Genomic DNA, 13,535 nt, shown 5'->3' on the forward strand with positions numbered 1-13,535 from the left:
GCTAAGAACGCCAAGTTCCATTCGCAGCTCTAAAAGTAGATTGTGATCCATTTGTTTGCGTAGGTGTGTGTGTGTGACTTTTTTGTTGTTGTTGCTCCAAATGAAAAAAAATAACTTTGGTTTTCCCTGGCTCCAACTATGTCATGACTATCCATCACTTCAAGAGTCGATATGTACTAGCAGATATGCAGAAGCCAGTTACCCCAAGAAAGACAGACAAATTATGCAGAAAAGAGCAAGAGTGGGTTCAGTGGTCAAGAAGGCAGTTTCTGCACATGCTGTAGAGGGAAGTGAGAAGCAGATAGGGCTCGTCAACCTAGGAAGCTAGCCCATCTAGGGGAAGGAAAACTCTGACTCTAAACATCTGTTACTTTGTGGCTATACACATTCACAATAAAGGATTCAGGGCTAAAACTCTGTTATGTACTGAGCTGAATCCTAGAACAATAGGATCCAGAATGCAGCAGTCTGATTGGTCTGCAGGAGCCATCCAATCCAGCTCCAGGTGGAAGTGAATCAGAAACCTGATTGGCCTGCAGGAGCAGCCAATCAGACTTCTGGAGGAAGTGAATCTGCAACCTGATTGGCCAACAGGAGCAGCCCAGAATTAGCCAGTCACGCGGGGCCCATTGTGTAAATAATGTATATATAGCTAGATGTTTTGGGGAAAGTTTCATTCATTGCTTCTATGAACTGAATAAAGAGCATGAAATTCACACTCGACTCCGAATATAAATTTCAAACCCTGAGGGAAAATATGGACCCTCTGCCTTGCAGCACATCTTTGGGAGAGAAAAAAGGCTATTCGTCCCAATCTGTTTGCGTAGAGGCTAGAGGACAGTTGCATCAAAGCATGGCCAGCTCAACTATTAGGTGGGGTGAAGCAGCCACCTTGGGCAGTGTAAACCCCCAAGGTGGTGCCCCCATGGGAGCCCCACCCACTCTCCCTCCTCTACCCCTGGTGGAGAAGTCACTCTGATGCCGGCAGAAACAGGCAGCACAGTGGCAGTGCTGGCAGAGGTGGGCAGCATAGCAGCAATGCCTGGGGGTGGATGCAGCAGGGCACATGGTGTGGCAGAGCAGGGCAGTACTTCCTATTTTGCCCCAAGTAGCAAAACAGGGCACAATGCCCCCGTGGTTGTTTACCCACTTGCCACTGCATTCCCCCAGTCACTTTTTTTTAATCTCAAAAAGTCTTATCTTCTGGGGAAGTGTGGGGCTGTTGTGCATTCAACTATAACTGTGCTGCATGGAAATTGCCAGCATGTGGTTGAATCCCCCCCCCAAATAGTGTCTGCCTCCCCACCCCCGTGTGTTTGTGTGTGAAGTGCCTTTAAGATTCACACAAGAAATCAGATCCATGCATCAGAGCTTAAACTGGAACCTGGCGGCCATAAGCCGAAATGAGTCACATTTGGAAAATGGAAAGACTGAAATAACTCTGAGCTTGGAAGTGAAAAAAGCAGAGGGGGAAAACAAGCACCTTATCTGGGGCATGGCGAGATAACAATCAGCAACAGTTGTCTGCTATTTTATGCCCATCATAAATTTCTACGCTTTAGAGTTACAGCTCTTATGGAAATTGTGTTCACGATTTCTTAGTGAGTGACTCTGAGCACATTTATGACTCTGGTTGTTGTTGTTGTTTTGACACCGGCAGCCATTGAACTTGAAAAGGTTGAGAGCACACTCTAAACACCCTTTTTGTGCAAATGGGGCCATGGTAAATTACACTCTGCTTTATCCCCAGAGAATTTTACCAAGGCTGTGGGAAGCTGGCCTGCTGCTCAGCTTCACTAGTCACTGTTGCTTTTGATAAATAAGCCCTGCGTTGTGTCTGGAGTCCTTAACACGTCAACACCGTGAAATGTAGGGTTTCTTTTTTGGTGATGCTGTTCAGTCTTAACAACTTCAGCGTTCTGTTTCAACACAAGCAGATGAGGCCCTTCATAACTTGGGATGCACTAAGCTCAACAACCAACCAACCTCCCCCCCCCCCCACTTCAGTGCACTGTTTTTTTCTGCCAGGTACTCAAGTACATGGCCAAGCAGTGTTGGTATATTTTAAAATCAACCTTTGAGGCTTGCGCCATGTTAAAAAAACCCAGGAAAACAATAAGAAATGTATTTTTAGCATGTGTACGTTTGTGCAAAAGTCCCACTCTTTTAAAGTGGGACTCTTGTGCATATGTGCACACTAAAAATACATTTTTAATTGTTTTTCCATTTCCCAGAGTAGATGTTGAAAATGTTGTGCAAACAGCCAGAATACAGTATAGAAGACTGCAGAGCAGCTGCCAACTTCTGGCATCGACAGGGCTAAATTAAAAAGCTCAGAATGTCTCTATCAGCTAATTTATATTGATTTATTGATTTGCTACATTTATTTCTCTCCTTTCCTCCAAAGAGTACACGTTTCTCTTCCCATTTTTAAAAACAAAAACAAATAGTATTTATTTTCCACGTCTTCTCTCCCATGTTATCCTCACCACAACCCTGTGAGGTAGTCTTGTTATATAGTTTTAAATTAGTGGTCACTTGCCATTCATTTACAATAAATTAAATATGACTATCTTATGTTAGCAACTACTAAAATATAATTTATGCTCACTCTAGCTTATATCCACAGGAAATGGGATTCCAATCTATTGGGATTCAAGCAACAACATACAGTGCACTCGATGTCATAAAGCCACAAACATCTTAATGTGCTATATATCTGATGGATTACATTTGGGGCAGCAAAGGCATTTTTAAATTTTTGTTTTGGCAATTAAGGTTTTGCAATTCCAAAACATTTTTGATAGGATTCACCAAAGGACTTCTACCCGAGCAGTGGAGCTTTTCCCTTTCTCCTCCTTCACCTCCCCAAAAAATGGCTCTGGGGGTGTCAGGGGAATCCCAGAAGAGCGCTGGGGAGGAGGGGATATTGTTCAAAATCACAAACTGACATGCTTGTGCAGATACACTAGACGGGCTTATCTTAGGCTGCTCTCAGATTCCCGTTTTCAGTGCAGATGGCCAGGATAGCACCCAATTCTGCCACATGCTGAAGTCTATGCCTGGGCTGTTGGTTCCTTTGGGTCTTGTCACGCACAAATAAAGCATCAAAGAGTTATTTGCATGGGTGTGCATGGACTATGAGAGAGAAAGAGAGAAGGTTTTCATATCAACTCGCAATGCTGCACTGGCAATGCCTTTCAGGGGTGTCAGTTCATACATCTAGCTGCAAGTGATCACTGTTAAGTAATGAGAATTGTGTTAAGTAATGAGAATTGTGTCCTTCCCTTATAATGACATCTGCACCAAGGCTCACTTGCAGTGCCATTCCCAAAGGAGAAAATTCTAACACAGGAAGCAGTCTTTAGTCCAGTGGTGCCAAGGCAAAATGGCTTCTTTTCTTTTCAACCACTTCATCTCAGAGAGAACCACCCAGCCACCTTCATCGCACATGCAAACCAGTCCATGTTTGTGACAGTTCCAACATCTCCTTTGGTCCCCTGTTCCATCTTGTGCGCTGGCATCCAGCCACTCTTAAAACTGATGTCAACATCAGACAAGATTCAGAGCCCATCCTTGACTCTTGCCAGGTGGATCCTCACTTGAGACTGTTGCAGTCAACCTTATCTAGCAGGTTGCGATAGAATGTGGACTTGAGGAATCGAGGGTAGGAGTCTCGCTCCATCAGTATATACACATGCCTCTGGGCCTCATCGAAGCTTGAAGGCGTTGGATCTTGAGCCTTCTTGGCGATGTCTTTTCTTGTGTAAAAATCAATGTTGACCTAAGAGACAGCAAAATTAGACTTCAGTAACATCTGAATGCAGGTTTCATAAATGAAGTACAAAACATGGTTTATACCGTATTTTTCGCTCTATAAGATGCACCAGACCACAAGACGCACCTAGTTTTTGGAGGAGGAAAACAAGAAAAAAATATTCTGAATCTCAGAAGCCAGAATAGCAAGAGGGATCGCTACGCAGTGAAAGCAAGGATCCCTCTTGCTGTTCTGGCTTCTGGGATAGCTGTGCAGCCTGCATTCACTCCATAAGATGCACACACATTTCCCCTCACTTTTTAGGAGGGAAAAAGTGAGTCTTATAGAGCAAAAAATACGGTAAATCTGGATAACAGCAACAACTGGGAAAAAATAGACATAATATTTTACAAGGACAGGAAAAACACCACAGACAGAATAATTGCCACACACAGGAAGAAGAAGGATATAGTTTGAGTGCTTCACTTGTAGTTTTATAAATCGTTTAATGTGTCAATAGGAATAGAAGTTATTAATATTGCAGTTGTTGTATAAGGGATTATTATTATGACTGGAATGCATTTAAAATTAATCAGATTTTGGAATGCTGAAATAAAGAAAACCATCAATTCTAGCATGCCAGCGGAGGGGACCTTATCTAAATTATATAATTTGGTATGTGAACAATTGGTATTAGTAATTGTATTATGAATTGGTATTGTTATAATGAGGCTCTTATCGAATTGTAATCGAAAACTAATAAAAATTATTATCAGAAAAACATGGTTTATAAATGTAAAACCACAACCCTTCCAGTTAATTACTAAACAAATGCCCTCAGGTCATCTTCCCACTTTGTGTTTTCATTCTTACAAAACTTCAGAGCCTCTTTTCACACTTCATACAGCAAGCACATGTGCCACATAGAAACAGTAAATGGGAACTTGGTACAGCCCAAGTTCACTGGGTTCTTTCTTGCTACCCTAGGAGGAGTTGAAGCATGTGGTAATATTAGAATATTCTCTGTTGTCTGAAGAAGGTGCAGCAGTTGGGAGAGTGTGGAGCAGACCACTGACTGGGCAAGAAAGGCCCACATGATTTGCATCTTTCCCTCACCCTGGGGTTCAAAGAATATGCAGACAATATTCAGCCATGGGGTCACCTCACTGAGAAGCAGCTCCCATCGCTGTACAAAAAGGTACGAAAGATGGAGACAGATAGAGGACCTTTGAATCAATTCTCATGGGTTTGATAGATATATTTTATTGACTGTTTTGACATGAAGTTAGCTTTGACTTGTCTTTTATTTTTGAAATCTGCAATGTTTCGTTATCTTGACTTTCATTTTGATATTTGGTGTTAGCAGAGTTGTTTCGCTGTTAGCGGCTTCGATTTTCCCCTGGGGAGAAGTGCTGCCTGGTTGTGCATTGAACAGCACCGTACATCAAAAGATCAAGATTTTTCTTTTAAAAAAAATAAATGTTAGGAATTTAACAACCATGCTCCCTGGACATCTACCACAAATATTTGGAGAAGTGTGAATTAGGAAGAATTTTGGTTTGCACATTGTTTTAGGAAGTGTAAAAGTAGTTTCAGAAAGGTTCACTTCACATTTTAATATGAGCTTAATTACTTTCCCATTATTACATGGGATATATAGCAACCAAAATAAAACTTGTGGGCATTCACACTGCATATGGGCCAGTCCAAAATACATAGCCTCATGCAGAGTTCCTACTATCTTAAGTTTCATAGGGTTAGACGTGAAACTATGAAATAGCCAACCTATAAAATGCACCAGGATGCTTTCAAATAAAACTGCCATAAACATTTAGTCATTTTCCCTTTAAACTTCATCCAAGCTTTAAACTTACTTGCTTTGTAGCATCATTCTGAACAAACTCCTTGTAAATCTTCTCTGCTTTGCCATGTAAACAATCAGCTTGGGTTTTCTTGTAGTCTTCACAAGCTAGCCAAAACTCAATGTTTTCATCACTGAACTCAGATTTTAGAAATTCTCTGAAAGCATCTTGACCACCTGCAATGTACAAAAATACAGATGTGGCTTTAGTCATAATTTTAACACAAGGGGAAGACAAAATAACCAAGAAATTATGCTTTATAGTAGATTGATTAACCTTCTAGCCAGGCTGTGGTGGTGGGGAAACTGTTTCTATTAGGGCATTGCTTTAAACCATGTTGTTACAAAGAAGCCAGGAGCAACAAGTACATTGTTACCTCGGGTTACAGATGCTTCAGGTTACAGATTCGACTAACAAAAAAATAGTACCTTGGGTTAAAAACTTTGCTTCAGGAAGAGAACAGAAATTGTGCGGCGGCGGCAGCAGGAGGCCCCATTAGCTAAAGTGGTACCTCAGGTTAAGAACAGTTTCAGGTTAAGAACGGACCTCCGGAACGAATTAAGTTCTTAACCCGAGGTATCACTGTATTTCCTTCCCTTTGGGCCTGAAGCTTGTACAGTGGTACCTCTGGATATGAACGGGATCCATTCTGGAGCCCCGTTCGTATCTAGAAGCAAACGTAACTAGCGACGGCATATCTGCGCGCACGTTGCTTTTCACCGCTTCTGCGCATGTGCGTGACGTCATTTTGAGCATCTGCACATGTGCAAGCGGCGAAACCCGGAAGTAACGCTCCCCGTTACTTCTGGGTTGCTGCGGAGCACAACTCGAATGCGCTCAACCCGAAGCGCATTCAACCCGAGGTATGACTGTATCTCCATTGCCACTTGGGCTCATCCCACTTTAAATCCACTCATGTGGGAGCTTAATGTGAAAGGCAAAGAATGGGGGGAAATTGAATGGAGGGGGACTGGAATTCTTAGCTCTGAATTATAATATAGTCTTGTGCTCTGCTGTTCCTTTGTTCCCCTACAGGATATGCTGATCTCCCAAGGAGGGCCAAGAAGTTTGTTTTTATTTGCCAGCAGTGGAGGTGCTTTGCTGGAAAAGGTGATATAGGGGTGACCTCTTTGTAAAGAGTAAAGGTGATGAAGGGCTTGGGGCAAGGGAAGGCTGTTAAAAGGGGTTTTGTGTTTGTGTGTGTATATCTTGCAAAACATGATGTGCAGATGCTGTTTGGTTTGCTATCCTAGATGATGGAACAGATCTGAATGAATGTTGAACAAACTCCAACTGTAATGCTACAGCAACCCAAATGGTTCAAACATGTTTAAGCATTAAATTATATTCGGGTAGCCACTTACTCCTATTATTAACAGGCTTGGGATACCCCAAATGGAAAAACCCATTCATGCATGGGCTCACGTGTGCCCCCCCTTGCAGGGATCAAATTGTTCTTGCACATTGTATATTGGGTGCTAGTGGAATTATTTAATTTTATGTGGCCTTGGACTCAGATCAGATCAGCAGCCCATTGGGCAGGAAGGAAAAAGTTGAGAAGTGGAGGGGGCTGGGAGAAAATGGCAGAGAGAGAGAGAGAGAGAGAGAGAGAGAGAGGGGGGGGGGCAGGGGAGAGGAAAGGAAAGGAGAGAGGAGAGGAGAGGAGAGATGAAGGATGGTCACCACGCAGACTGGCTCAGGCAAAGGACTCACCAGGTCCCACCAGTGGCGTAGCGTGGGTTGTCAAGGGCAAGGCAAGTAATTTGCGCCCCCTAACCCGTGGATTTGCGCCCCCTAACCCTAACACCCAGATGTTGCGCCCGGTGCGGCCGGCCCCCCCAGCACCCCCCACGCTACGCCACTGGGTCCCACACTCTCTTCTCACAAGACACCTGCCCTCCCCAAATCTGATCTTCTGGAACAGTATGGAACATGGCTTTTCAAAAAGGTCAGAATTGATATTCAACTCTGGTAGACTGGAGTATATTTCCAGAGTATGTACACACATTAAATATGGATGGGATGGATGGGTATGAAAAATCAGTATCCCAAGGGACATAGGTGAAGTCTCGATCTGCAGATCTTATAGAATGGGATGGAACATATGGAAGAAAGCACTATTTATTATCTGTGGGGCCCAGGTGATGGAAGGCCTTTAAAGTCTCGAATAACAGCACATGGCCACCCCAGAGGATATTACTTAACTGAGTCATATTTTCTGAAAGTGGCAATTCTGCTTTGCTGATCTTCCTTTCAATATTATATACTCATGACACATAAAACTGTTATAATGATAAAATGCTTACACTGGGTTGCCAGAAGCTTTTCTAAGGACTGCGACCACTTTGTAACCTCTTCTGCTGGAAGCCTGAAATTAAAAACAGACATGGTTTTAAGTGCAAGAAACCACATACCTGACAGAGGTCTTGTGGTAGGCCGGTGTTTGTTGTTGGAGACTTGTGTGTGTTGTGCTTTTCAGCTTGGAGAGATGGGAGAACTGATCACAACTCCCCAATGTCTTGTCTAGTTTAATCCCAAGTTTCCCTGAAAATTATAGATGTGGCAGCTCTATGGGGTCCTGGTCCAGCCCCCCAATAAAATATTGGGGGAGCCAGCTCCCTCCCCATTTCCTGCAAGTTGGTACCTCCCTCCCTTAGGCACCCCAGCTGAGTGCCACCCTCTTTCCCCTGCTTTTGGTGCCATTTCTGAGTGTGTCTGAGCCAGGGCAGCTGAGGAGAGGTAGGTAGGTAGGTTGGCAGGTGAGGTGAGCAAGTGGCAAGTGTGGGCAGGCAAGTGGGCAAAAACCTCTTTCGGGTGGGTGGGGGCTGAAAGGCGAGTGGGTGGGGAGTAAGGGAACGCCTGTGCCCAGCTGTGTGTGATGAAGAAAGGTGAGCTCCACAGAAGTGTGAGGGGGGGGGGGAGTGTGTGCAGAGGCAGTTGGGGGGTGATGGGCCTCCTCAACATTTTGTTCTTCTTGGAGTTGAGCCTGTGATCTGTGCTTTACCACCTGAGCTATGCTTCTTTCCTTATTTACCTAATTCTTTGAGTTTCATAATTGAGTAGGGACTGACATTTGAGACTTTATTTGTTCAAGACCTTCACTTCATACCATTCACTTCATACCATTCTAGTCCCGTATCCATTACTACATCACCCTGATGGCTCAATGAGATCCTGAATCCGGCTACATAATCATGAGTTTGGAAGTTCAGAATGCTAAAAAGCCGATAAGAGAAACCTTTGATTCATTGACAGGATATTGAGTCAATCTATGATAATTCTGTTAGCTATCTTGTCTGACTTCCTTTAAGTCTGGGCTCTGAAACGCTCTGCTGTCTTATCTGCAGAGATGGGTTTCCACTTTCTGTCTTGTCTAAGGTATGAGCCTTAGATGAATGGATAACCCGCAACTGCTAAGTAGCACATTTAGAGATTTCACACTGTAGGAAAGAACCCACTGCAAAACTGAAATTGGAAGAAGATTCAGAATGAATATATTTTGAACCACGTGATACTCTCAGGATTACTCCTAGGCCACTGGTTGCTCTGCTGGAATTTTAGGTAGTGAAAGAAGATCCCCTGTTCTGACTGGCCACAGCATCCTTATGGGTCCAGGTTAAATAAGTTAGAAGGGGTGTGGGATGAGGTTCCTAATAGCTGCATGATGGGCTCTGAAGCAGAGACACAGATGCTTCCCTGGCGCAGAGGGGAAAAAGTGATGGCACTAACTGGAAGATTAGTCTAAAGTTTTGTCCATGGAGTATCTGACTCATTATGGGGGCAGCTTTCTGAGCATATGGTCTCACCCACAGAGCATTTCTAGTTCCTGCCCATCCTCCCTTTGCATCAAAAGATGTAACTGGCCAGTTCAATGGGGCCAAGTGACAGAGGTACCCTCAGGGAAGGGCTGTGAGGCAGGAGTCAATGGCTGGGCTTGGCAAAATGAGCTGGAGGGCACCCGACACAGAACAGGGCTTCTGTACCACATTTTGAAATACATGCACATTAGCAGTTAAAGAGCTGCTGTGTCAAGGGGCTGGACTGAGGAGGGATGATGGGAGTCGCCCCCCTCTCTCTTGAACCTTCCTGAGAACAGGAGGACAGTATAGATTTAGAACAGTGGTTTGCAGAAGGGAACAGTTTAGAGGGCAAAAGCTGGGAAATACTGGAAGAGGAACAGCAGGAAGAAGAGGCACCAGGGGAGAGACTGCTGACGGACTCTGTGTCCTTGGAAAGCATCCCTGACCCCCACTCTCCCAAGACCAGGTGGGCATTGAGGGTATTAAAACAGAGAGCTCAGAGACAGAAAGCTCAGATTAACCGACACAGGAGTGATGTCGAATAAAGGGGACATAGAGGGTGGGACTTTACTTGGAGCAACGCCATTATTAGGGAAGGCGGCATTTCTTCGTCGTTCTCTGTGAATTATTGAATAAATTGCTTGGTAAGAACTCTTATTGTTTCTCTGACTCTGGGTTGCCTCCATGGGAGGGAGAGATGATCCCCAAAGCCTGACATGATGCTACATTAGAAATAATAATAATAATAATAATAATAATAATAATAATAATAATAATTGTACCCCAGCCACTCTGGGAGCAGAGTCTAATTTTTTTCTAACTGCACCACTGCCTAGTTGTGTGTTGCAATATTTCTGTGAGTGCAAGCTGATTTAAACTGCTTGTAATACTGTGTTTTGATTTTGTAAACCTGTGCTGGGGCCTTAGGGTGAAGGATGGGTTAATAATCATAAGAACAGCCAAAGCACATGTGCATTTGAATTCAGATGCATGTGCTCTGCATGCAGACCTGGATGAAGGTGAGAAGCAATCGTCTGTGAAAAGGAGCTACATTATCATATAGTGACTGCATAGCAAATATTACTTCATACTTACATTACATCTTTGGAGGTGGAATATTTGATGTCAGGTGATTCTATGTGTGGCACAATAGACAAAAAGTAGTTCTTCAGTTCCACACCCCTGAAAGTGATGATAAAAATATCCGGTAATTTATTGTGCATAGGGGGAAAAACATGAAGCATATCAATTGCAGGAGGTCAGTAGACTGAAATGTATCTTCTCTGTCTCTCCTGAATTATTTCTTGAGCAATCATGCCCCTCAGTATGATGAGATGTTGAGAGAGGGGGCTCCTTTTACATGCATCCATGCACACAAACAGCTGCACATGAAAACCTGCTAAAATTCTCACATATCAGTTTGCCTGAATTTAGGCACGATTCCATGGCTCCCTTGATTTCAGCACAAGGGACTTAAAATGACCACATGCTGAAGCTTTCCACTGAATTTGCAACCTAATCCCATGGATGTTCATGCCTCCAGACAGGTGCTGAGTATTGTAAATGGGATGCTAAGATGTTGCAAACCAGTAATTGGCTGCAGGTTTTTCAGTTCAACAGATAAAGGATAAAATCTAGATTAAATGGGGGGGGGGGATATAGGCTGGTTTTTGGATGACAATTATATCATGTGGGTGCTGTAAAAAAACCCACAACTTGCAAAGGAGCATTGATCCCTCAATAAACATCTGACTGGTAGTACTTTTAAGTAACTAATGCTAATTCCAATTGAACCTTCTCCATAGTTAAATGTTCAGTTTTAAAAATGCATTTCAGAAGTGCTGTTGTACTTACAAAGCCTTGCTCTTTTTTTTGTGATCCTTGCCTTCTCCAACCCCTTGGCTTTTTTCTTTCATTTCGCTTGAACTGGTTTGCCACAGGAACACCCAAGGCATCTTTCTTGGCTTCTGTCTACTGTTGTAGTCCTTAGCAGATTTGAACTCACCAACTGCAGACAGACTTATATATTGACACGCAAGCCGCTTTGAGCAAAAAAATAATAATAATCTGTATGTCATAGGCTGTTACCACAAGTTGAGGAACTTCCTTTTTTCACTCTGAGATGACGTGCACAGTTATTTGTCTGGTTTTGTTTGAGAAGATCTTTCAAAAAGTTTATGATTGTGGTTAAACTGGATGGTAGCAGGTCTCTTGAAGCTGAATGGAGCGGGTGGCAAGAAACATATCACAATATGAGGACTTTTGTAAAAAAGAAAAAGATTATTTAAGATCAGTTGTTGTATGGAGTGTTGTTGTGTTGGAGCAAAGTGAAATCCATTGATTCAAATGCCAGACAACTAAACGTGTAGCTAAACATGTGTTTTCCTCTCTCCCAGTGATATAGATGGGATTTAAATGTACTTGATTTTGGCTGAATTATCAGCCTGAAGAGCAGAAAACCTAGATACGACCCCAGAGAACTTATTCACAGTTCCACAGCTTTTATTTATATCAGATCTGCGGTTTTTTGGGCGCTGCTGGTGGTGGAAGGTCTTACATAAAAAATTGATAATTTGCAATTAGGAATTTCAGAGAATTCTGTTGGAACTGGAAATGGGTGCAGAAATTGCTGCAATTCACATGTTCTTCCGAAGTCAGGAATGGAAACCACACTATTGAATATAAGCAACATTCAATATTGTTGGGGTTTTTTTAGTCTGCAAATGTTATGTAAATAATTGCCATTGTTTTTGACCTTTCCCTTCCACTGAAATGCATTGAGATTAATTATATTCGTCTTACCTATAGCAGATAGAGAGATGAGGTTTTAGCGGAATCCAAACAGTAGCAGAACGGAAACAGAGGTGATTGTGATGAATAGAGGATGGGATGGATATCGCTGTCTCCTAACATCTCGCAACTCTACTCCCTCCCTTCTAGCCAGTGCCACAACGACGTCTCTGGAAGAAGCTGAGGACCCAACCAATTCTCCATCTATATTAATTGATAAATTGGCTTTCCTCATTTGGATCTAGCATGCACTATTGATGAAAACCTGGTATGGGCAAAGGAGAGGATTGGATGGGAGCAGCACATGCAGAGCTAAGAGAAGGAGGAGCGGCAATTCTAAATTCTAGAGGCCAAGATCTTGATTCCTGCAGGGCCAGAGTTGGGGAGAGAGAGCAATGTTGCTGATGCCTTGTGGATGACCCATCACACACACACACGCCCTCCAAATAAACTTTCAACTGAATTTTTGAAATATCTGTATTATTTTTAAGCAATTGTGCAATTGTGTTCTCTCCCTCTCTATTTCTTGTCGCTGTGTTGCTGCAACATTTGCAGTACAGTGGTACCTCGGGTTACATACACTTCAGGTTACAGACACTTCAGGTTACAGACTCTGCTAACCCAGAAATAGTACCTCGGGTTAAGAACTTTGCTTCAGGATGAGAACAGAAATCGTGCTCTTTCGGCACGGCGGGAGCAGGAGGCCCCATTAGCTAAAGTGATGCTTCAGGTTAAGAACGGACCTCCGGAATGAATTAAGTACTTAACCCGAGGTACCACTGTACTTATGTTTGGTTGTCATCATTTTGAAATGTGGGCAAGCCTCAAGAAAGCATTTTCAACACCCTGATGGTTTTTTGGGTCAAGCCTGTCTACACATCACTAGAGAGAGGCATGGTACTTGTGAGTTTACATCATGATCTCTCTACCCATTACTCATCTCTGCACAGCAGGTGTGGTGAACCTTTGGCCCTCCAGGTTGTTGTTGTTGTTGTTGAACTACAACTCCCATCACCTGTGGCCATTGGCCATGCTTTCTGGGGCTGATGGGAGTTGTAGTTCAGCAATATCTGCAGCACCAAGAGTTCCCCACACCTGATGTAGAGAAAACAGTTTAGCAAGCTTATGCTGGAGCACTACAGTCGTACCTTGGTTCTCGAACATAATGCATTCCGGGAGTCCGTTCGACTTCCGGAACTGTTCGGAAGCTGCAGAAGCTGCTCCGGATGTTCGGTTTCCAAAAATCATTCCAAAACCGGAACACTCACTTCCAGTTTTCAATCGTTCCAGATCCGAAACATGTGAGTTCCAAGGCATTTGGCAATC

General features: G+C 43.3%; 1 protein-coding gene across 1 annotated transcript; it reads right to left on the reverse strand.

The window, feature by feature from the left end:
* Nucleotides 1-2,352: 2,352 nt before the first annotated feature.
* Nucleotides 2,353-11,436, reverse strand: RGS1 (regulator of G protein signaling 1). Its single transcript, XM_083506881.1, has 5 exons — nt 11,274-11,436; nt 10,515-10,601; nt 7,926-7,987; nt 5,632-5,795; nt 2,353-3,784 (listed from the first exon to the last, which is right to left on the reverse strand). Exons 1-5 carry the CDS (start codon nt 11,372-11,374, stop codon nt 3,599-3,601), a joined length of 600 nt encoding a protein of 199 aa, XP_083363007.1. The 5' UTR covers nt 11,375-11,436; the 3' UTR covers nt 2,353-3,598.
* Nucleotides 11,437-13,535: the final 2,099 nt, after the last annotated feature.

Source organism: Podarcis liolepis, assembly GCF_965112155.1.
Source record: "Podarcis liolepis genome assembly, chromosome: 6".
Taxonomy (NCBI): domain Eukaryota; kingdom Metazoa; phylum Chordata; class Lepidosauria; order Squamata; family Lacertidae; genus Podarcis; species Podarcis liolepis.

Bases quoted from the DNA above. Each gene is read 5' to 3' on its own strand.
- RGS1 (XM_083506881.1), bottom strand. From the start codon at position 11,374: ATGCCTTGGGTGTTCCTGTGGCAAACCAGTTCAAGCGAAATGAAAGAA. The intron at 7,988-10,514 runs GTAAGTATGAAG...TTTTAATTTCAG, and splicing joins TCCACCTCCAAAGATGTAAT to GCTTCCAGCAGAAGAGGTTA. The intron at 5,796-7,925 runs GTAAGCATTTTA...TGTACATTGCAG, and splicing joins AAAGCTTCTGGCAACCCAGT to GTGGTCAAGATGCTTTCAGA.